The sequence below is a fragment of the Betta splendens genome, chromosome 4 (genome assembly GCF_900634795.4).
Source record: "Betta splendens chromosome 4, fBetSpl5.4, whole genome shotgun sequence".
Taxonomy (NCBI): Eukaryota; Metazoa; Chordata; class Actinopteri; order Anabantiformes; family Osphronemidae; genus Betta; species Betta splendens.
Genome location: NC_040884.2, coordinates 20150982 through 20172490, shown reverse-complemented (window position 1 = coordinate 20172490; position 21509 = coordinate 20150982). Strand labels below are relative to the sequence as shown.

The 21509-nt window shown below is 50.8% G+C and overlaps 1 protein-coding gene across 2 annotated transcripts; it reads left to right on the top strand.

Annotated features, from left to right (window-relative positions):
• Positions 1-79: 79 nt before the first annotated feature.
• Positions 80-19996, top strand: tmem108 (transmembrane protein 108). Of its 2 annotated transcripts, none has more exons than XM_029145716.3 (5): positions 80-665; positions 12916-12999; positions 16111-17205; positions 18062-18213; positions 19621-19996. In XM_029145716.3, exons 2-5 carry the CDS (start codon positions 12960-12962, stop codon positions 19735-19737), a joined length of 1404 nt encoding a protein of 467 aa, XP_029001549.1. In that variant the 5' UTR covers positions 80-665; positions 12916-12959; the 3' UTR covers positions 19738-19996. The 2 variants fall into 2 exon arrangements, with proteins under 2 accessions (XP_029001549.1, XP_029001550.1); XM_029145717.3 differs by lacking the exon at positions 80-665 and adding an exon at positions 10201-12816.
• The last annotated feature ends 1513 nt before the right edge of the window (positions 19997-21509 follow it).

Below are 21509 nucleotides of genomic sequence, written 5' to 3'. Positions count from 1 at the left end.
ACAGGTGTCCCACACAGGTGCGTAATTCTCGCGCTTGGTCCGCCGCAGGTGGGCAGCGGTTGTATCCACTGACGCGCGATTTCGTCATCCCGCCCCCTCCTTTGGTCATGAGGTAACTTTCAGCTTTTCCTGTCGGGACGGTGGGTTTCAGCACACAGGGATCACCTCTCTCCGCGTTGGGAGGAAACTCTGCAGCAGTCCTCATTAAAATTCCCTGTCCGTGCGCTCGCCACGCAAGCCTCCTTTTAGTGGGTGGCACCGGCGCCCTGCGCGCCTCTTAATTGCGCACCGCGCATTAACGAGCCCGTCACGGATCGCGGTCTGAGCGCCGGTCGCCGCAAATCACGTCGCTCCGAGGTGGCGACTCTCTCGTCCCCGCTATTTGCGACGTCGAGGCGGACGCGGGGAAGGCGGGCACCGTCTCGGAGGTCCAGCGAAGGGGTGGCGCCCTGCGCATCGCGTCCAGCGCCCGGACACGCGTTGCCGCCTCCCGCGGCGAACACGTCCTGCGCTCCGCAGCCTGGGGGCTTCGTGATCGTGACATTTCTCGACGAGGGCCGGCGACATGTGCGCCGGGACGGTGTGACGTGCGACGCGGCGGCTGTGGGCAGCGTTTCTCTCGGATGCGCCGAGTACCCGACGCCACGGCGCACCGTGTGTAATAGGTGAGTCCGCCGCTCGGCTGCGGTTCGCTGGCTGCTCGGACCTGTGCGTGTTGATTGTGCCCGGCGTCGTCCGCTGAAATCCCGACTGAAGGCTTTCCGGGCAGCTCCGGGCAGCGGCGTCTGTGTCGGCGCTGCATCCGAATGGCGCCGCATTGCTCCCAGTCAGTTGGAGCACGGGGACGTAGGGATGCGGGAGAGGTGATGCCATAATGAGCTGCGCCCGCTCAGGTAACGCAGTTGGACTCGGTTCGTGTTTTGTGTGGGGTTCTGCTTGGTCCTTTTCTAAAAGCTAGTCATCTTAGAAGCCATTCATTCTCCTCAGAAGATTAATGGTCCAGGCTGCTCCTGGTGCTTGGCTCTTGTCCCAGTTTATTTACAACAGTGGTAGTTTTTTGTTTAAAGTTTTTTTTTTTTAAGAGAGAGTGAAACCAATGCGCTGCGGCTCAGCTTGAGGACCTCTGACCATTCAAGTGGTTTATGTCCTCAGTCAACATGGCAGCAACAAAGCCGATAATGGGAGGAAGTCTCTTAAAACACAAGACCACCGGGAACAAACTGGCTTCGCCAAGTTCCCCCTTTGTCTCCAGCCACAGTGGGTCTTTTACGGGCCCCGTCTTTAGAGCTCGTCCTAATTGAACCTGCCGGCCACTCTCTCCATTGTGACCCCCCACGCTCCTTTGTTCTGGGGGGACAATCCTCCAGTCTCCAGTGTGCAGCGTGGGGGAGGGAGCGGGGTCAGAGGGGGGACTGACATCTTTAGCTGACAGCTTCCCGGGGACCAGACGCGCTGCGAGGCCGCGAATGGGCATCAGGGAGCTTATGAGCGGAGCGCTTGCTTATGAATATGTCCACAGATGTGCTGGAGCTGAATACATGCGTTTAAAGCTTGAATAGAGAAAAGACCCGATGCTGGCACGGGGTCAAAGCAGACCCGTGTTTGGTCAAGTCAGATTTGACAGTCAAACACTTGACGGTGAAGCGTAAGTGTCTCATGTTATTTAGTGTTCAATAGGCTGAACAATGAGTCACGGTGGCAGTCATTTCTGCAGCTTTTTCCCTTGGTGCGATATCTACTGTCAACATTGTGAAGAGTTTCCAGGGAGCAGCAGCCGACGAGGCTCCGCAGCTGCTGCTGTTTCTTATCACCAGTGTCGGGGAAAACAATGAGAAACACCCGGAAAGTGTCGGCGTTCCCACCGTCGGCGACCGAACGCCCTCGAACGAACTCGTCGGGAAAGAGGAGAGTCCGATGGGAACGTTTCTGGGGAATGTAGTCGCGACCGTGTGAGCCTGAAACCGGCTCACCCCTCGTGATGGGTAGAGAGTGGTACCCACCAGGAGGAGGAATGTATGGAGCCCCCCCCCCCCACGCACCGTGCACGCTCAGGATGGACTTCGGACCTTCCTCCAGCCTGACAAAACAGCAAGTGGCCAAACAGGAATTCACCGATGCAACGGAGGAAAAAACCCAGTTTTTGCCAGCGTTTCCTTTTTCCTCTGATTTCTAAATGCCACGCGTGATCACCGAAGGCGCTCGGCTGCCTTTTAAATGGCACCAATATACAGTAAGATAATATATGGGGGGGGGTGATCAGGAACATTTCCACAGGACTAGAATGAGCTCGGCCAAGCGGTCCAGTCCCGCTTGGCTTCAGATGCTCCAAGGTGTTGACATTTAAAAGCATCACGCTGCATACTGTTGCCCAGTGGGGGGTCGGGGGGAATAATGCACCATATGGTGTCTGGTGACCACACCTGCGGGGACGGAGCGGGGGGAAGAGGGGCCTCGCTAATGAATAACTCTGTAACCACCGTGGCCGAGGGGCGACAGGAGTGTGGGGACCGGTCAAGCATGAGCTGTTTACAGGGGGAATTCCTCACATTCCTCGGCTGCAGCCGTGTCGCTCCAATCTGCACCTCCGGCCGCTGACGGCCACCCTCCGCACCCACGGGTTATGTAAAAGGGGGGGGGGGGGGGTGCTGGTATGGATGCATTAAAGCCTTGAACCTGGCTCACGGAGCCACACGTGACCCGCTTGATTGTGTCCGTAGCGGCATTGAAGGCCGTCAGAGGAGGCTGGGGTCCGTTTCTCTGCTCAGACAACCCGAGGACACAGGGCTTGTGTTTCAGGAGCGCTCAGCACATTTTTCAATGACTGGCTCTAACAGGATTACGAGAAGAGAAGTCCTTAAGACCCCCCCCCCCCCCCCCCCCCCCCCCCCCCCCCCCCCAAGGCAGTCATGTGATGCATGGGGACGGCGCTGGCGGGTCCGGGGCCCGGTTCAGCTGCAGGGACGACTCGGCCCCCGACGGACGACCGGCTGTGACCCGTCCGGCGCCACAGGACGCAAATCGCCGCCCTCTCACGCTGGAAAGTGCTACTCCGTCAGGTGGGAAGCGCGGCTGGCATCCAGGCGCTGGTTTCCGTGGCAACTTCTTCACGGGGAATAATGAACGCTGAACCTCTCGGCGCCATGAGAGGCGTTCACGCAGAATTAGCCCGTGGTTCGGTCTCTGTGGGTTAAAGCCAGACCTCGTCTGACTGAAGCTGCAGATTGAGGTGCCACCATATGCTGCGCAGTGAGTCCTCTCCCCGAGGCAGAGCTCATTACTGGGCTGCTGTGTCACTGTCAGCAGCTAATAGTGGTGGAGGGGGGGCTCGTACGTCTTGTGTTGGATGCTTTGTCATGTCTGCCTCACCCTTTGTCCTCAGCCCTGCCTCTGTTTCCTCCCTGTGGCAGCGTATGGACGCTTCATGGCTGCTGTAGAGTCTGATTAATGGGCTGATGTGCTCCATGTAGCGGTGCTTAACGCTTCTCGCGGAGGTCGCGCGAGGTAACAGGAAATCTAGGAGGTGAGGGAGGCGCTTGGTTCAGCCTGCGGATTGGGCCAAGGTGATTTTTTTTCCGAGCAGACGGTCCGATCCGCGTCGGGCGTCTTCCTGACAGGAGCATCGTGGGAGCTGACATTTTGCCGTAATGGTTGCATTCGGCGCCGCTGGGAGAGCGGCTCACATATGAAACGATCAGCGCTCGTCACCCCCAATTAGGGAGCGGTTCATATGGTTCCCGTCCTCCTCCTCCGTCTCACTCTCCAGTCTGAGAGATTCCCGGCCCCGGGGGGCTGGAAAGCTGTCTGCATAATCCGAGACCGCGTTGGTACGGAAAAAGGAGCGAGGCATTAATTTGTCCTCACAGAGCAGATGAATAAAGCTAAGTGACACCGTGGGGTTACGTGTGTTGTGTGTGTGTGTGTTTGTTTGTTTGTTTGTTTACATGTGGTTGTGGCACGGACGGTGGTTTGCGGCGCCGTCGCCATGGAGACGGTGGCATTGTTGTGCAGAGGGGACACTGAAGCGGGAGCCAGTGCAGCAGGAAGAAGCAGCATCTGAGGGGAAAGGAAGTGGCTGGAGGGGGTCACGGGGGGCGGTCACACAGTCCTGGGGGGGGTGATGCTCGGCTGCTTTTACTGTACTGTTAAAACGGTAAAAACCTGCAGTGCTCTCATTAAAGGCTCGCGATGCTGTGGAGCCCGGGGGTCTGAAGGCGTCCAGACAGGTCGATGTGTTTATGCTGCTGAAGACTGGAGGTAAAGCTGCTGTTGCAATACGTCAGACTCCTGCTGAGGCCAATATTTAATCACGCTTTGATCTCCTGGGCCCTCGCCAGACGTCTGGCCTGGTATGGAGGCGATATTACGCCTCCATACGAGGAGTCAGAAAAACAAGTCCAGATTAACTCCACTTCCAGAAACCACAGGACAGGAGCAGAACAATGAAGGGGAACCGGTGGCTCGTAAATTAAATACAACGGCGTGAAACCGCTGGAACGCTGCTGAATTGTGCTGCACGCCAAGCGTTTGGAGCCTCGGCGCCGGCGGCGGCTCCTGCGAGGGGACTCCATAATAATCTGGGCCCCATCGCTCGCTCCATTCTTCACGCCTTCAGTAATAATAGATGCGGCTGCTCGTCACCTGCCGCTCCGAGCACCGTCCTCCCTGGAGGCCGAGCGCTTGACATTTCACCGGGACAACTGTCATTGGCCGTCATTGTGTCTGCCGGCGCTTCCTGTCTGGGTCCCAGCCTGCGGTGACGCGGCAGTGGAGGCGTGAGCGGCCTCTTCATCCACTACATTAACGTCTGACTCCGCCGTGGATCTCACCCATTCACCTGTTGGTAATAAACACGCCGTCTGCTGGGCGTCGCTAATTAGCCTGACGATTGCTTCATTACGTCTCCAGTGGAGGCCTGTCGTGTTTGCGCTGAGCTTCCAGACCATCCCGACCTCTTACATCACACTTGCCATTCGTGACACTGAAGCACGACGCGATGAAAACACCGTCGTGCAGTTGCTCAACGTGAACGTGTGAATCCCGGCTCAGACTGGCTTCAGACTCTGATGCTGGGTAATTGTCTTGTTTTGCTCACAGCTGTTTAGCCGCGGCTTATTTTAGCGGCTGATCATCACCTGAACGTAATAAAATGCTAAACGTGTTCATCTGTCGCTTCCTCATCCTTCATCCTCCGCTCCGTGTGTTGCTCCAGCACCTCTGGGCTCCCGCTGGACTGGCCTCAGTCGGGTCTCGCTTTAAAATGTCAGCCCTGTCAGGTCGTCGCGTCTTCTGTAGCTCGGGTCGGGTCGTTGGAGGGGCGACCTGCGTCCTCGAGGCCGAACCACATGCCAGTTACCAGCCTACCAACGCTTGGACTGTGTGTTTGCTGCATTTTAGCCTTGCTGTAATTGGCTCATTAGTCCTTTAGCTCATCCATTAACAAACGCTCCGGCTTCAGGCCCGTCGTCCTCGTACGTGTGCGTCTGTGAGCACACAGCGAGCCAGACGTGCTCTTGGGGTTAATCCGTCTCGCTAATAGCGGGGGGATGGAGCAGAGTGGGGGAGGAGGTGGGAGAACAATGCATCGTCTCCCCCCGCGTCCCTGTGTTCTCTGGCACCGGACACGTGCTCAGCGCTCGGCGCGAAAACGCTGAACTGTGGACGCTCGTCGCGGATGTTGCCCCTTCGACGCTCGTCCCACCTGGGGAAACGAGGTACAATACACCCCCCCCCCCCCCACCGCTGCTGCCTTCCTGCTATTCAGCAGACATTAGGGACGCGTGGTGCGAGGAGCTTCCTGGACCTTCCTCACAGAGTGCGTGTTTGCCCGTTTCTGTGGAAGTGGCTCCGACGCGAGGCAGGAAGCGCGGAGACGCGCCGGACGTGTGTACTTCCTGCTTTGCAATGCAAACGCTTGGGTACGGCTCAAATTTGCTCCGTCCACCTCATGGAAATACCCTCAATGTGGCGCAGGGCTTCGTTTCCTGTCCTGCTCCGGACGTGGCTTCATCGCGGTTCATAGACGTCCTAGTAAGATTATTAGATCGCCCGTCGCAGGAGTGAATTCCACTGTCTATTGTCGCACACATTTTTCCTGCCTTACGTATTCAAATCCATTTGACGTAATTGTTCCACAGCAAAAGAATTTCCTGTTATGGCTCTGGATTTCCGGTCGTTTCTTACGTTGGGTGCGAATGGCTAACGGGGCCCAAAGCCTCGGGCCGGGAACCGTGGGATCAACTGACGATGATCCCCTGAGCCTCAGAATTAGTTTGTCCCAACCCCTCCGCCGTCTCGCCCGCTGCATCTGTTCTGTTGACGTGAAGGGATTAAACTTGTTTATGGCGTGTTGCCGACCGCAGGCGTCTCGTCTGCATTAAATAAAACCTGGAAGACGACGCGGCTCACGCCCGGAGGGCGCCGCTCGGGTTCGCCTTCTCCCGCCGCTGCATTTGTAATCCGCGGTCCTGAAGGCAACAAAAATTGCATTCATGTCCATGCGTGATCCTTTTTCTTACCGCAGGTGACGTGAATCATTTAGACACCAATAAGCAGCAGACACACGTGAACTTCACCCATCCCTCGATCAGCCCATTCTCGATTAATGGCTCTTCACACGCTGGGGATGAGGAGCGTTGATGCGATGGCCCTGGGAGGCTCCAGGATAGATGGTGGGTGACAGCACCAGTGGCGATGCCGCGTCATGATTGGCTGAGAGACCCCGATTCAAGAAATGACTCATTTAAAAACAAAGCAATGCTGAGTCATGCTGGAGGGCGAGCACATCCTCTGGCGACTACTCTTAAACTGACTCAGCCGTCCCCTTTGATGAATGATAGACGGTTTGATTCTAAACTTTATTTAAGGCTTTAGAAATCAATTTAATCAGCAGGGTTTGCACTTACTACAGGAGCTATTCTACATCACACCGGCAGCGTTTTTCAGCGTTTCTGCCCCAGATTGACCCAAAATGCTCCTCATTGGCCGTTGAAGCGCTTGTGAGCTTACGCAGGAATCCGCATCCGGACGAAGGGAGTTCGTTTCTCACCTAATTCTGCTGCATTTTTACGCAACTCATGGTTTGTTTTTGTGAGATGACATTTACAGCGCGTCTCTGTTCTCCCGCAGACGACGCGTTAACGTTAGCACTCTTCTTTTTTCTCTCTGTTCCAGGTGAACTTCGTTAAAACGCGTGAATTGGTTTGTTTGTTTCGATCGTTAGGAGGCAGCGGGCGAGAATGAAAAGCTCAGACCTTTTGTCACATTATAAAACCACCATGATGAGTCTGTTTACCTCACCCTTCACCCACAGACCATTAGCGCTCATTTGTAGTCATAATTCATTTCTACTTCATTGGCTCTTCTTTTACCGTTTTCAGAGATCCTTTGACATTTTAGATTTATTGGTAGAGTTTCCACACACTACAAGTTACTGCACAGAGAATTACCATATAGTCGCATAAATCATAATACATGTTGAGATTTCCTGAACTAAGCAACTGGAAGTCTTTAACTTCAGTATCTTTTTATTTTTTGCAATCCAATTTCCCCGCCGTCAAACTCCGGCAACTTTGATTTGCCTCCTTGCTTCAAGTGAACACGAAGCGCAGGCCTGAAGGAAAGATGAGAGGGAGGAAAAAGGAGCAAACGTACAGTGCGCGGATGAAAGCGTGACACGACATGAAAGGAGCGCGAAGCGGGGAGCGATGCGAGATGAGGGAACTCGGGGGCTCCTCAGCAACATCAAGCCCCGCGTTAGAACTGCTCCTGGAGATCCCTCCCTTCACAGAGCGCCTCCGCGTCGGGGAGCGAAGCAGACGTGCACTTATGCAAAGCTGCCGCGCTGCGGCCTGGAGAACGTGCAGCCAGAACAGTCTCCAAACAGCCTGAGATCAAGTGGTTTTCTCGACTTCTGAGACGCCAAATCCGTTCTGACATTAGTGTTTACACGTGTAAAATATAACGCTTAGAAGTTGGAGAAGGAGAGTGTTTGATCAGTGAGGTCAAAGGTTCCGTCAAAGCGCTCCTGGTCTGTTTGTGTAAATGCATGAAGGATAATGTGCTTGTTACCAATTACTGTGGCTCCGTTGAGCAGCTTCGGGCCCGATAATCAATGTGGACGCGCAGCGGAGGCAGACTTTACATTTCACTCTGTCTGTGGCCTGATGGAGATGTAACGGGCCAAAGATCTGGACGAGAGACAGAAGCCAGAGTCGAGACTTTGATCCAATGTGTTAGATGAGATCGAGGACGAGGGCAGCGAAAGGTTTGTTTTCATTTTTAGCTCCGATGCCTCCTTTTACTCATGAGGCTGCTGGTCAGAAACCTTGTTTTTCCATCACTATTTCTGAATCTGACTCCATCTTGTTCCGTTTTTATAAATCAGACCCATAAACAACCACCTCGCTGTGTTGACGCAGCACCCGGTTTCATTTCTTTAGTGCAGAATCAGAGGGGGGAAGAAAAAAACCGTAATAGTAGAAGGTGTGTTAACCTCTAAATCAGTATTATTATTATTAATTCCGGCGCCGACACGCTGGATTTGTTTCAACATGACCTTTTATAGAGCTGCTCCGGCGCCGTTGAGCATTCGGCGCGCGTGGTGAACGGAACCGTCGTCCTCGGAACCTTTCGCCCTCTCTTGCAGCGGTGTTACTTTTTGATTGTGGCACCGGCTGTGACGGCGTAGCGGGACGCGGCGCCGTAGACCCGCAGTCACGCAGCCAGGGGTCGCGTGAGGACGGGGGGAGGGAGGGAGGGAGGGAGGGAAAGGGGGAGAAAGTGACAGCGAGACGGAGATGGAGAGGAGGATATTTACGGCTCAGACGGCGGCGAAGGCTGAGCTGCATCTCAATGTCTGCTCCGTTATTGCCGGCCTCAATAACTCCAGGGGGATCAGCGGTGAACTAGCGCTTTGCAGGTGTCACAGGTTGTAGAAAACTAAAAACAAAGCTGAACGGCACACGTCCATCGACAGAGTGATGCTCGGTACACGTTGTTTGTAATTTGCCTTCTCTCTGCTCACTTCCTGTCTTTTCATCCCATAATCGCCCACTCGCCTTCTCAAGATGAATCACGAGCCTTTGCTGGTGACAATTTTCCGTCCTCTAATCGAGTTGTGTGTGGGCAATTATTGAACTTTGATGCGCGGTTAAAGCGCTCGTTCTCTTTATTCTTGGAGGTTTCGCTGTGTGCCAACATCATAATGTGAAGCCGCCCTGTGAGTCAAACAGCGCCTCGGCCTCGGCTCATCCACGCTTCACCTGCTGTTTGACATTCAGTCCTCTCTCCGGTGACATAACGAGTCTGCCACCGGGTTCCAAGCTGACCCCAGGTGTTTGTTACACAGCCAGACCCCCCCCCCACGGATTCAGGTGTCAGACGTCTTCACCGGGGATGGAGTGACCAGTGCGAGGCAGCGAAGCCGCCTTAATCTGACACCTTCTATTGTATAAGAAGCACAGACTGACACAGGAAAGTGACTGGACTCATATAAACTTGAAAATTGAGATCCAAGGCAGAGTTGAGTCTAAATCCAAGGCTTGAGAATTGGCTTGGATTTGCTGTTTGACTGGTCTTACCTGAGATTTTGACTCAGATTTAGCTCAGGTTGTCAAAATGATGGAGGGGAAGCTGACACCAGGTCGAACATGAAGTTCAGGGTTTAAGATGACATAGTTTAAAGTCTAAGACTCTGGCGAATTCACAGGAAGCTGAGACAGTAAAGCTTTAGCTTCTGTAGCCAGATCAGTTCTAGTCAGAACCTCTATGTGGCCATCATTTGTCTCTCTTCTCTCTCTCCACATGTGTTCACACCCCCACAGACAGGTTCCTCTGATGAATCGCTCTAGTCATTGGTCCTGGCTGTGTGTGTGTGTGTGTGTGTGTGTGTGTGTGTGTACATGTTTTTGCTGTCAAGGTGAGGACATTGTGACAACGTAGGGCCACTTGGCGGGTCCCCACCAGTTCGAGGGCTTTTTTGATGGTCTGAGGTTAGAATTGAGTTTTGGTTTCGGATTAGAGCAAAGGTCAGACGTCTGCCTTTAGTTGTGAGGGTTAGCATTGGGGTAAAGGAAGGCTTTATGTCAATGGTGAGTCCCCACGTAGATGTAAAACACGACCGTGTGTGTGTGTGTGTGTGTGTGTGTGTGTGTGTGTGTGTGTGTGTGTGTGTGTGTGTGTGTGTGTGTGTGTGTGTGTGTGTGTGTGTGTGTGTGTTGACTCACAGAGAGCCTGTTCTGCTCCTGTGTGTGAGCTAGAACCCTTCTCTTACACCTGATGCCAGTGGAGGCTCCTGTGCGCTGACCTCCATGTTAATGACTATCGACGAGCGCATCATCCTTAGCGCTTCCTCGCTGCAGACATATCCACCATGTTAACCCAGGCCCATGGATACGAGCTGACAGCTTGCTCGCTGAGCACATGAAATCTGTCCGGCATCATGCTGAACTGTGAGCATAAGGCCGGAGGCATTTTTTACTTAAAGCTGACTACTACCATGACATGCTGTAGATCCGCTACTGTTTTCATATTCAGACGCTCTGCTTGTCCCAGACTCTAGCTTGAAAATGTGCATCTTGCACATTTTAGGAGAAGATCGTGTGATTGATAACGCAGGTGCGCTTCTCCAGCCGTGGCAGTTTACCATTCATGAAGCTTAGAAACTCCCTGAGAAACGATCCCTGTTCCGTCACTCGTTCTGCCTGCGTTTCATTTAGGCTTGTTGTTAAACTGAATCGATACTCGTAATCAAGTCAGCAATTGAGCTGCAGTCTCTCTTCGGCCTGACACCCTCCCGCCGGCGCTAAATGCTTTCATAATGCAGCTGCTCGTGGTGCTAATCGCCCCAGATGTGCAGCTTCAACCCCCGAGGCCCAGATAAGATCGGCCCGCGTGGGCCCGGCTCAGAGCGGACCTCTCAGATCTCATCCGGACCAGGATCTGAGGCAGCCCGTGCTCCGTCTGCGGCGCCTGTGGTGCTGCTGCCGCTCCATCGTCGTCGCCACATGTCCGTCATGTTGCTTCGGAGCTGCAGATTTCACCCCTCGACCCCCGTCCGCGTGCACGGGCGGGTGGAAACCGTCCCTCAGCTCCGTCACAGGCAGGAAAACCAAAGCGCGTCCGGCATCGGACCCGAAGGGCAGGTTTTGATTGGAGGTCCGGTGTATCAGCTGGATGTGTGCGAGCGCAGCGCTCTAGTTCACTGTGCTGTCGTCAGAACCCCCCCCCCCTCCTCCCCCGTGTTATGGAAAAGCTGCAGCCAATGTGGGCGAGCCGCCAGCCTTCTGCCACGGCCCTTATACAGAACCGCAGAATGGAGGGAAGTCCAAAATTAAAAGCATTGTTACGCCTGCGGCCGGTGAAGTGACAGACTTGTTTCATTGTGCCGTCTCGGGCGACCTTGGCCGGCCTCTGCCCCCCCCCCCCACCCCCCATATGCACGGTGCAGAGCTGCATTCTGGGACCAGGGCTTGTCAGCAGGACCGTAAACACAGCCTTATTGGATTTCTCACTTTGCCACTGGTGCCTCAGAACGTCTCTAATCCAAAATCCCCAATTCAGTTTAAGCCTCAAAATGTCCTTGTGAATGAATTTGAATATAATGTACCATTAGGGTTGCTATGGCGACGGCTGCCGTCAGTTGCCATGGAACTTTTTTCTCTCCCTCTCCCGTACAAAGCTGGGCTGCTCTGAGCAAAGTGTGTTTGTGCAGCCTCACCTGCGAGCGTGTTTGTCGGTGCTGCAGCCTGTGGATCCGTCCAGAGGTTTCAACAGCAGCTCAGTGTATCAGCTGCTGCACGCGATCCCTCGCCGACGGGAAACTTTCCCAGCGCTGCGGAAACTCCCGGCAGCTTCCTGTGATCCTCCCGTCCAGGTTTTGTCGTCCTCCATTATCTTTTTCACACACAACTGAAGCGTGACTCCGTTTGGGCCTGTCCTCCCTTCAAACTCATGAAGACGCACGTTCCCTGTCTCGTCGCGCCGGGCGCTCCCTCGCCGTGGCCTCACCCCGCGTCCACCAGCGTGCCTTTGAGCCTGGGCTCCCTTCAACCTGCACAACCGAGCGCCCCGTGACGCTGACGTAGCAGTTAATGTCATTAAAACAGAGAGCAAAGCAGCTGTCTTCGTTTTCACTTGTCATTTAAAGGTGCCCCGTCGGGCAATTTGTCATTTCATTCATTTCATTTCTCCATTTTAATAACTAATCCAGTACAATCACGAGGGGAACTGGAACAGGGCTTTTCAAATCCGATAAACAGAAACTGTTTAAAGCAAATTCACACGTCTGTTGCATGATATTTAATCATATATAATAGCATTGTATCATGAGGACAATTTGTAGTGAGTGTGTCTGGAATGCACACGCTTTGGTGCTCCATGTTTTTTCACCCAGACTAATCTATTTTTATAAATACAAGAGACCCTCGATAAACAGATGCTTCGCCTCCGCAGCACGTCTGCGTTCATGGGGAATGAAGCCTCGTGACGCGATCGATACCCGGAGCTTCTAGGTTGCGCGTCCCTCTCGTCTCCCGCGTCTCCTACACAAACGCAGGTCACCTGCAACCGGAGCCCGCGTCCTGGGGGGCACAAATCCAATTCCACGTGTCGCATTCGCAGCACATTACTCATGCAGGTGGAGTGGGCATGGGGTCGTATACGCTCGCGCTGGTGCGTGTGTGTGGCCTTTTATTCAGCAGAAGGCCGGCAGTGACTCATTCTCCTCCAGAGCAGCCTTGGGTGCTCCTTTGTTCCCGGTCAATCTTTAAGGCTCCACAATGGCTCTTGCTGACCAGTGCTGCCGAAGCCGGAGCTGAGGTTTGGACGCGTCGTCTTCCGTGTGAAGCGACCCAACCGTGGCTTCTGTCTCATTCTGACGCCTTCCTTTCTGTCTCTGTTGCATTCTCCGTCTGCCAGAGAACCATGAGCACTGTGGAGGAGGAGCCGGATCACATGATACCATGAAGACGAGCCTGCAGATCCTGCGCTGCCAGCTGCTGAGTGAGTAGACGCACAGCAGGAGGGAGGGAAACGGGGAAATGAGCAAGGCATTGTGTGTGTGTGACGGGTCCAGCGTGCATGTGGGCTTTGGATGCTACATTTATTATCTGGACTCTTTATTATCACAGTATTAATTAGTATTGTTCAAAAGCAATAACAAACCATGACTCTTACTTCCCTAATAAAACAGAGTAGCAGTATTTGCCTCCTCTTCTCGTCGTACTCGCAGGTGATTCATTATTCATGCTTTTTGCTGGAGACCCTATTGAATGGCTTCAGGGAACCCCAGCAGCCATCACTATAAGTAGAACTAATCTGCGCTGCGTGTGCCGCATCTAACAGGCCGTCTCTCTGTGAAGGACTCAAAGAACAGGGTCAGTTCTGTGGGGACAGGTTCACAAAGCCACGACGGGCCACGAGCACAATATGTCACATGAATATGGAGCGCGTGGGACGGAGCGGACCAGCGATCGGCTGAACCAGGCCGATCATCCGCTGTCCGCCGCCTCAGGGCAGCAAATCTGCCTCAGTCCCTGAAGTGATAAACTGGTAAACTGAGTGAGGAGCTTCAAACCACAGCAGACACTGAGCTAAACAAGGCGAAGCTGGAGAGAATCTTTGGGAGGAGGTTAAAGTGAGACCGGTGAATCCCGCATTTGACATTAAACCTTTATTCACTTCACTGTGTGCGGAGCTGAGAGCTGTAGCTGTAGCTCATGTTTCATTTCCCACTTTGGAGCAGAGCATCTATAGGAGGCAGCTACGTCTCCGCATCCTCACGCTGCAGAGATGAGGGATGCCGCAGACGGAGGACGGATGCTGCGTCTGACGCAGTCTCCAACTTTCTGTCAGTGCCTCTAACGTAGATGTGCTTTACATTCAGTGGATGGAGCTCACTATTTGTTTATAGCAAATTAAATTCTGTCTGGCAGCTCAGTGTTCAGACAGTTGGACAATGGTACTTTGAAGCCGGCTCTTAGACAAATAAATATCCTGAGGTTGAGGCAGGTTGTTGTGGAGAATAATCAAGTAAGCGAGGACTGAATAATCTCTCGATCTGACTGGGAGATGTCTTTAAAGTCTCCTGACAGTCAGCAGAGTGGCTGTATAACATTTCAGTATTCTCCCCAGATTCCAAACAACTTCCTGTTTAATGTCTTCCCTTCCCTTCAGATCTGTAGTCCTCATCCTTATATAGACGAAGCAGCATGAGGGCCCTTTGTTGTTCTTGCTCTCCCTCCGCCCGATTCCCCCATAATCACGTCCCTGCGCTCAAACCTGCTCCGACTCCACGCACAATTTGCGGCGATTCCTAACAGGAAGCCATTATCCTGTTGAGAACGCGTCCCCTCTTATCTCAGAGCTCCCATCTGTGGACTTCCGTTGTGATTTTCACAGTTAGGGCATCAAAACATGCTTGTTTGTCACTTTAATTGTTTATCTCTTCATATGAGTCATGCATTATGTATAATTGACTTGTTATTGTGACTCCTTATAATGTGATTCCAGTTGAGGACAAACAAAGAGTCTCTTAAGGTGTAAACTGATTGAAAACACGGTGTATTTAGTGATAATTGCCAAATCACCAGTCAGACGCACAAGCACTTTCTCCTTTTAACATTTTAGATGGGATTTTTAATGGAGTGTGATTTGACTAATCGGCAAAACCTTGAATAAACATTAATCTCCATGTTGTTCACAAATCATAATTAGTTTGTACATTTTAAACTGAAGAATTTGTTTTTTACCATGTCTGTTTAATTGAATAGCTCAGTGTTGGGTTGGATGTGACGACCAGGTCTGGCTGCTGATTGAAGCCAGACCACGTCACTGCTCATAACTGGCCTCTATTATTGCCTTTAGCTATTTTTTAACACTAAAAAACACAATTTAAATTTTGACCTGCACTTCAGGTTATCATTTAATATTTTATACTGTTTTCTTAAGGTTTGTATGTTGTTGTTTTTCAGTTACACCATCCATGTCCTTTCAATTTGTGCCTTTCCACATTATCTGTGATCAACAATGGCCCAAACGCCTGGGCTCTGATGGCCTGTCTGTGCCTAAGGGATCGTCTGAGGAGGGATGAGCAGTCATAAATCAAAGATGGCTGAGCGTTATCTCCCCAGTTACAGCTCTGGTGTGGGATCTGTGGATAAGACATGTGTCACGCTTGCTTAATGGCAGACAGAGCCCAGACTCTCCACCCTGCTAGTCTGCGTGATTGAGTATGAAATAATAATATTAATGATCCAGAAGATGAATTGAAATAGTTGATGCTCGGGGCTTCTTCTTGTGTGGTGTATTTCAAATTGTTTTGTTGAGTGTTTTTTATTTTCTGGCATGTTCACCAGTTTCCCTCTTCATGTTTGCTTCTTCTCTGCCCCTCTTGGAAATAGTAACTTGGTTTCTATAGTTACCAAGGGAGCACAAGAGTTAAACTACGGCCACAAAAACATGGGTTTAGACTGTGTTGACTGCCAGAACAACAAACACCCTCCACAACTCCTTCTTTTCTCCTTCTCTTCTGCAAAAATGATTTGTACATCTTCCTCACTGTAACCTTTTAGCTGCTGTCTGGACAAACATGATAGAAATAAACCTTTCCTCAGTCACCTGCTAATTACTTGTCACTACACTGAGCTCAAGGAAGCCTCACAAAGATGGTTTAGCACCGAAAGCAGGCTGTTTTGACACTAAGGCTCTTACGAATTGATCGTTTTACGCTGTTAAAATGCGAAATGTTGGTTTAGTCTAAATGAGCCTGAAACCAAGTGACAAATGCATATGGACTCAGGAAGATGTTTGAAATGTTAGTGGCAGCGCTGGATCTGCCTCACCAGGATTGTCAGATATGAATTCGATATGAAAGATAAAAAAAGGCTTCAGCTCATTAAAAGACACGTCCTCTCTGTCGCAGCTAGTAAATAATGCAGTTAATAAAGCGCAGGAGTTAAACCAGGCAAACACTGGTTCAGTAGAGCGAGCTGGGGCCTTAATGACCAGGCTGCATTATTAGCTCAGGGTGTCTAACTTGGGAAACGCTACACCTACATGGAAACGCTTCGCTGAATCAATAATCCATGTGCTGTTTCCTCTCCTGTTGTGCAGGTGTTCTAGCGATCCTAGCAATGCCAGTGGGACTGGTGTCGTCGGTGCACAAGCTGTACCTCAGCCAGACGTCCCAGGACTCTGTCTCCATGGCAACCACGCAGAGCATCCCGCTGCTCCCCCCCGAGCCTTCCCACCCGGACTGGCATCAGGAAGGCTCCGGCAGTGGCGACCAGTCATTCCAAGCGGCCTGGCTGCTCTCCACGCCAGGCCTCCAAGCCCTTGACACTAACACTGTCATGCCGAACACTGTGAACACTGAAAGCCAGATGAAGAGGCCTCTGGAGTCCAAGTCTGGTGTTGTTAACCAAGGCCACATACACAAGTTGGTCCGGGTGCCTCATAATCTACTTCCTGTCAGCAGTAGTCCCATATTTCCCAGCACAGCGGCCCCAAATATAGATGTGGACTCTGCAGACCCTGTGTCCAGCAATGGATCAATCAGAGGAAACATGCTGACTGTGAGCCGCGATGAGCCCCAGAGGCTGCGTGTGGTGAAACCCACTGACCCCAGCCAGCGTGTTCCGTACCGCCAACCCTCCTCGCTGCGGTTTCCATCAACCGACGAAGACCCGGCGCTGGGCCTGGATCTCAGGCGGGCCCAGGCCGGGACCCTGAGGGAGGCGCGTGCAGCCAACGAGCCCCCTACGAAGGCGTTAACGATACAGCCAGAGGCGGTCTCCACAGTCCAGAGCCCACAAGAAGGTCCAGTTTCCACGGAGCTGAGTTTCCGAAAGCAACCCACGGTCATCCCAAACAACGAGACCACCACTGGAGCGGCCCATAGTCCGGCTGCTGACGGGAACCGCACCGACGGTGCCCCTCCTGCCAACGCGACCGCTTATGGAGAGCTGCTCTCCAACAGCAGCGCGCTGGAGAGGGCGTCCGGTCAGGGCGACGCCTCCGAGGCGCCTTCCACCGCCAGTCGGAACTTCCTGAACCGCCAGGTGCCCGGCACCACGCAGGAGCCGTGGGCGCAGGGAAACAGCTCGGGCCCCACCGTGGACTCCCCCCCGTCCCGCACCCCCATCTGCTTGAGCAGGATGGACTTCGTGTGGATCGTGCTGGCCATCAGCGTGCCTGTGTCCTCGTGTTGTAAGTAAACGTTGTGGGGCGTTAAAACGTGGCTGAGACCACTTCCAGAAAACATTTAGCCCTCTTTGTTTGGTTTTCTATCTCTAAGCTGCATATGAATCACCTAATGCTCAGTTTGTCGCATTTGTTCTGCCAGGTTCCAGCAAGTACATTTAATGGTGCCCTGTCTTTTCAGTGCAGCACTGATTTAGAACAGTCATGATAACGAAAGGTGAACCGCAATTTGATAAGCCCTGATGAACAGTCAATGGGTTTTTTGCCCTAAAAATATGGGAAAATCTTTTCATAACCGTTTATCATTTGTCAGTTAAATGAAGTTCAGATCATGTTTTATAGACGTAGTATTAATCAATACACTGCTATACTTAGTTTTTTAGTTTCCCTTCCTTGAGAGCAGATGTCACAGATGAGGCTTCACACTAATAGTCACAGTAACGCTCCAACTGGGAACTCAGGTTGAACAGATGATGCCCAATTTTAGCGGGAAATACACATGTTCTCACTGTACACTATAATGCAGATGGTTTTAGTCTCAATATATTTATAGCTTGTTTTTTGCCATGAGTTGTTTGTCTTTTTTTTCCTCCTCACACTAGCTTCAGTTAGCGATCTGCTGTATATCTCTAGATGTGACAGCCCACTTCCACATTTCCATAGCAGTTGCCACAGTAAGGCCCGATTCTTGTGCATTTTACTCCACCGCTTCTCGGCTGCTTCGGGTGTCTACAAAGGGACTAGAAGGCGCATCAGGCGTCCCGCCACAGGCCGTCATGTGTGGGAGCAGCTAGTGTGGGCGCCAGTGTGTCAGCAGCTGTTTGAAGCTCTAACTCTCGCTTTCCTTCCCCGCCCGGTGCAGCTGTCCTATTGACCGTGTGCTGCATGAGGAGGAAGAAGAAGTCGTCCAGTCAGGAGAACAACCTCAGCTACTGGAACAACGCCATCACCATGGATTACTTCAGCAGGCACGCCGTGGAGCTGCCCAGAGAGATACACACTCTGGAGAGCGAGGTACAAACCACTGGCACACGGTCGTGCAGCCCATCGTTTAGTTGATGTTTCACAATCATTAAAACCATTCTGCTGACGGAGTATGGAAACAAGAAGATCCGCGTCCAGCCTCCACTGTCAGCAAGCCTCGAGGCCTGAAGTGCACTTGAGCATGACACTGTATTACTACGATTTATAGGGTTTGCTTTCATGAACAAGCGAAGGGAGAATTTCCCCGCAGGGGAATCTTCCTGTTTTCTCCTGTTTTCAATCTGTTATCACCCTGATTTAAAATTCACAGAGCAGCAGTATGGCTTGAATATGAATGCATACACATACCTTTTGGGGAGTTTGTGCTTTTTAGACTTTAGCTGAGGCATCAAGTTCCTGCTTTAAAGAAGAGTGGTACTTCAGTAAAAGCATATTCTCCACAAGAACAAGATTATCATATAAGAGATTTCAAAACTAAAGTAAAGTTTGCTTTAACATCTTATCTACTTGATCTATTTGTATAGCGTGTATTATTATTATTATTATTATTATTATTATTATTATTATTGTTATATAACTTTATGATGTACCTTCATAGAAGGAACCAAACGTCTACATGTCAGATACATAACAGAAGATCATATTGGTGCGTTACAGCACCATCTGTTGGCATTAGTGCTGTACTGCAGTATTTCATCCGCTCTCTTCCTCATTCTTTCCCTTGTTATATTATGCATGTCCATCGTGCATGTTTTTATCATCGTATTTCCAGTCACCATTTCACTTTGTTCTCTTCTATTCCTCTGGTGCTGCACGCTTTGCATTCCTGTGCTCCGTGGGGGAGACAGGACAGGGAGGCTGAGGCTGGATCTTGTGTAGGATGCTCCTGGTGACAGCCAGGTGTTGTTTTCCCTCTGATTTACCCGTCTCTGTAGACCGGCAGCCTCATAGCTCCCCTGGTGCCGTAGGTAAATGAGTGCTCCGAGAGAAACGCTCATAAACCTGATGAAATGGGCCTAATTCCTGCTGCAAAACAAACCATTTTGTGACTTTACACCTCCCTTTCCCAGCACGGCCTCATTACTGCTGACTCACCATCAGTCCCTCGAGTCATCCCTCCCTTTTGTCTCCCGACCTGTGAAGCTTTCACGTTTTCTCCCCCGCTTCCCTTTGTATCTGTGCTCATCTAGCGCTGTCAGATATCTTTGTTCACCATCTCCTTCAAATCTCTGGGGTTGCACCAAACCCATATTTAATTCCGTTCCCTCACACATTAACCTATGTGACTGTGCTCACTGCCTATAGACTGACTAGGCGTGTGTGTGCGTGTGTGTGTGTGTGTGCGCGTTTGTGTGTGTGCGTGTGCCGCTCTACAGGACTGGTCGTGACTCACGGCTCTTATTTACCTGTTTTCCCTGTGTGCGTGTGCATTTGCAGGAGCATGACACCTGTCTACCCCCTAATGGAGACTACAGCGGCAGCAGTGTGGTCCTGGTTAACCCTTTCTGCCAGGAGACCCTCTTCATCAACAGAGACAAGGCTTCTGCTATGTAGACACAGAAAGTGCAAGACACTGCTCAGCCCTCCTCTTTTACTCTCCCTGCAGTCGTTGTCTATTTTATATATGCGGTAAATATTCAGAGACTTTGACTTTATACTGTAATATAAACATAAAGAGCAAATGGAAGGGAGTAATGTAAACAACACTATTTACTATGAGGATGCACTTGCATATTTTTCTGATGTACATTTTCTACAAAATGCTTAATTGTGATAAAAAATGTTTTTATTGTCTTTATAAAATGCAGAGCATATGTGTGCACTGTGGATGTTGCCACATGGAATCTGCTGTGGAGCAAGAGAGAGAGAGAGAGAGAGAGAGAGAGAGAGATGCTATGAATACATTTAAAGCTGTTCTTTGTACTTTATTTTTCCTTTTAAAAACAATTCCAAACTTCTTATAACCTGTTGAACTTGAATATAGCACCTATATACTTTAGGGGATGTGTGGTAAATTAGTGGGTCTGTTTTTATCAAACTTCTGGGAAATACATGTAAAATGATTCCAAAGGAAATTTTGGAGCAAAGATTTTATGTTCTGTCCCTCAAGTGCATCAATAACATCAGGCCACATAAAGAGCAAGTTTCATGTTTAATGTACAGTATGCTCAGAGCAGGAAAAGCACATCAGAGACGAGCTCCCTGCTTTATTCTTTTCAAAACATGTTTATAGCTTATTTATAGCCTGTCTTCACTAGTAATTAATGTTAAATTACATTTAAATAGAAAGAAAAATAGCACATTCATGAACTAGGTTAAAAACGAATCTATTATCTAAATGCGACAATTTTTAAAAGCTGTAGTGGATTGTAACCTTTTCAGCAGTTTGACAAACATGGGCCCAGATATTAATGAGGGTTTGAGAAATGGTGGATCTGCCAGTCATACAGAACAGATGGGTAGAATGGCTTTTCCCCCTAATGTGTCACCAGCTTCTCCTGAGAGGGACCACATAGATGTCTTATAGCCTCGTGGTGGCCCTGTGAGTGAGTGAGGTAGTGAATGAGTGAGCGAGTGTTCTTTCTCAAATGTTCTGCCCCCTTAACCAAATCTCGCTGTTACGTTCCGTTCATGTTCGCCTGTGTGTGTTTGTGCGTTCGCCTCTGAATGTGTTTCTGTCTGTCTGCGTCTCGTCTGTCTCGTGAAGTGGCTACTGGTTATAGTCCAGTTTGAGAAAGAGATTCTCAGCGCTGTAGGAAACTTTTAGACCAAACCTTGCAACTCCAAGTGTCTCCCTTCATCATGAATAATGTGTTGTGTCCATCAACGCAGGCTGTGTTTGTGGAATGATTGTGCATCTGTTAGCGAGTCACAATAAATGTTAGGTAAATAACGTCTGCTGAATATTTTCTGTGAGCACATACAGAGGCGTTTGACCTGTGGCCCCTCCATCACCTGTTTTCCTTCGCATTGCTGCCACTTCATTACAGGAACAAATGCTGCCTGCCTCTATTGTTGCTAAAGATTTTCTGCATTGTGAGATGCTCTTCTAAAATCACTGCCTCAGACAGTGACACTGAGTAACATGGTTAAATATATTGATATTTGCTGCATTGGATGCTCACAGCTGGGCTTGTTGTTTTGCACGCTCGAAAAGTGGATATTTTACAAAATGTTCAGTTGCACGGTGGAGCAGTGTTTAACATTCTGTATTTTTTGTACTGTAGTACACACTGTACTTTTTACTGCTGAGCAATAAAATTGACAAAAAAATGCAGACTTGTTTTTGTTTTTTAACTGCTTTTAGACAGAGAACAGAGATGCTA

Bases quoted from the DNA above. Each gene is read 5' to 3' on its own strand.
- tmem108 (XM_029145716.3), top strand. From the start codon at position 12,960: ATGAAGACGAGCCTGCAGATCCTGCGCTGCCAGCTGCTGA. The intron at 17,206-18,061 runs GTAAGTAAACGT...CGCCCGGTGCAG, and splicing joins CGTGCCTGTGTCCTCGTGTT to CTGTCCTATTGACCGTGTGC. The intron at 18,214-19,620 runs GTACAAACCACT...GTGCATTTGCAG, and splicing joins TACACACTCTGGAGAGCGAG to GAGCATGACACCTGTCTACC.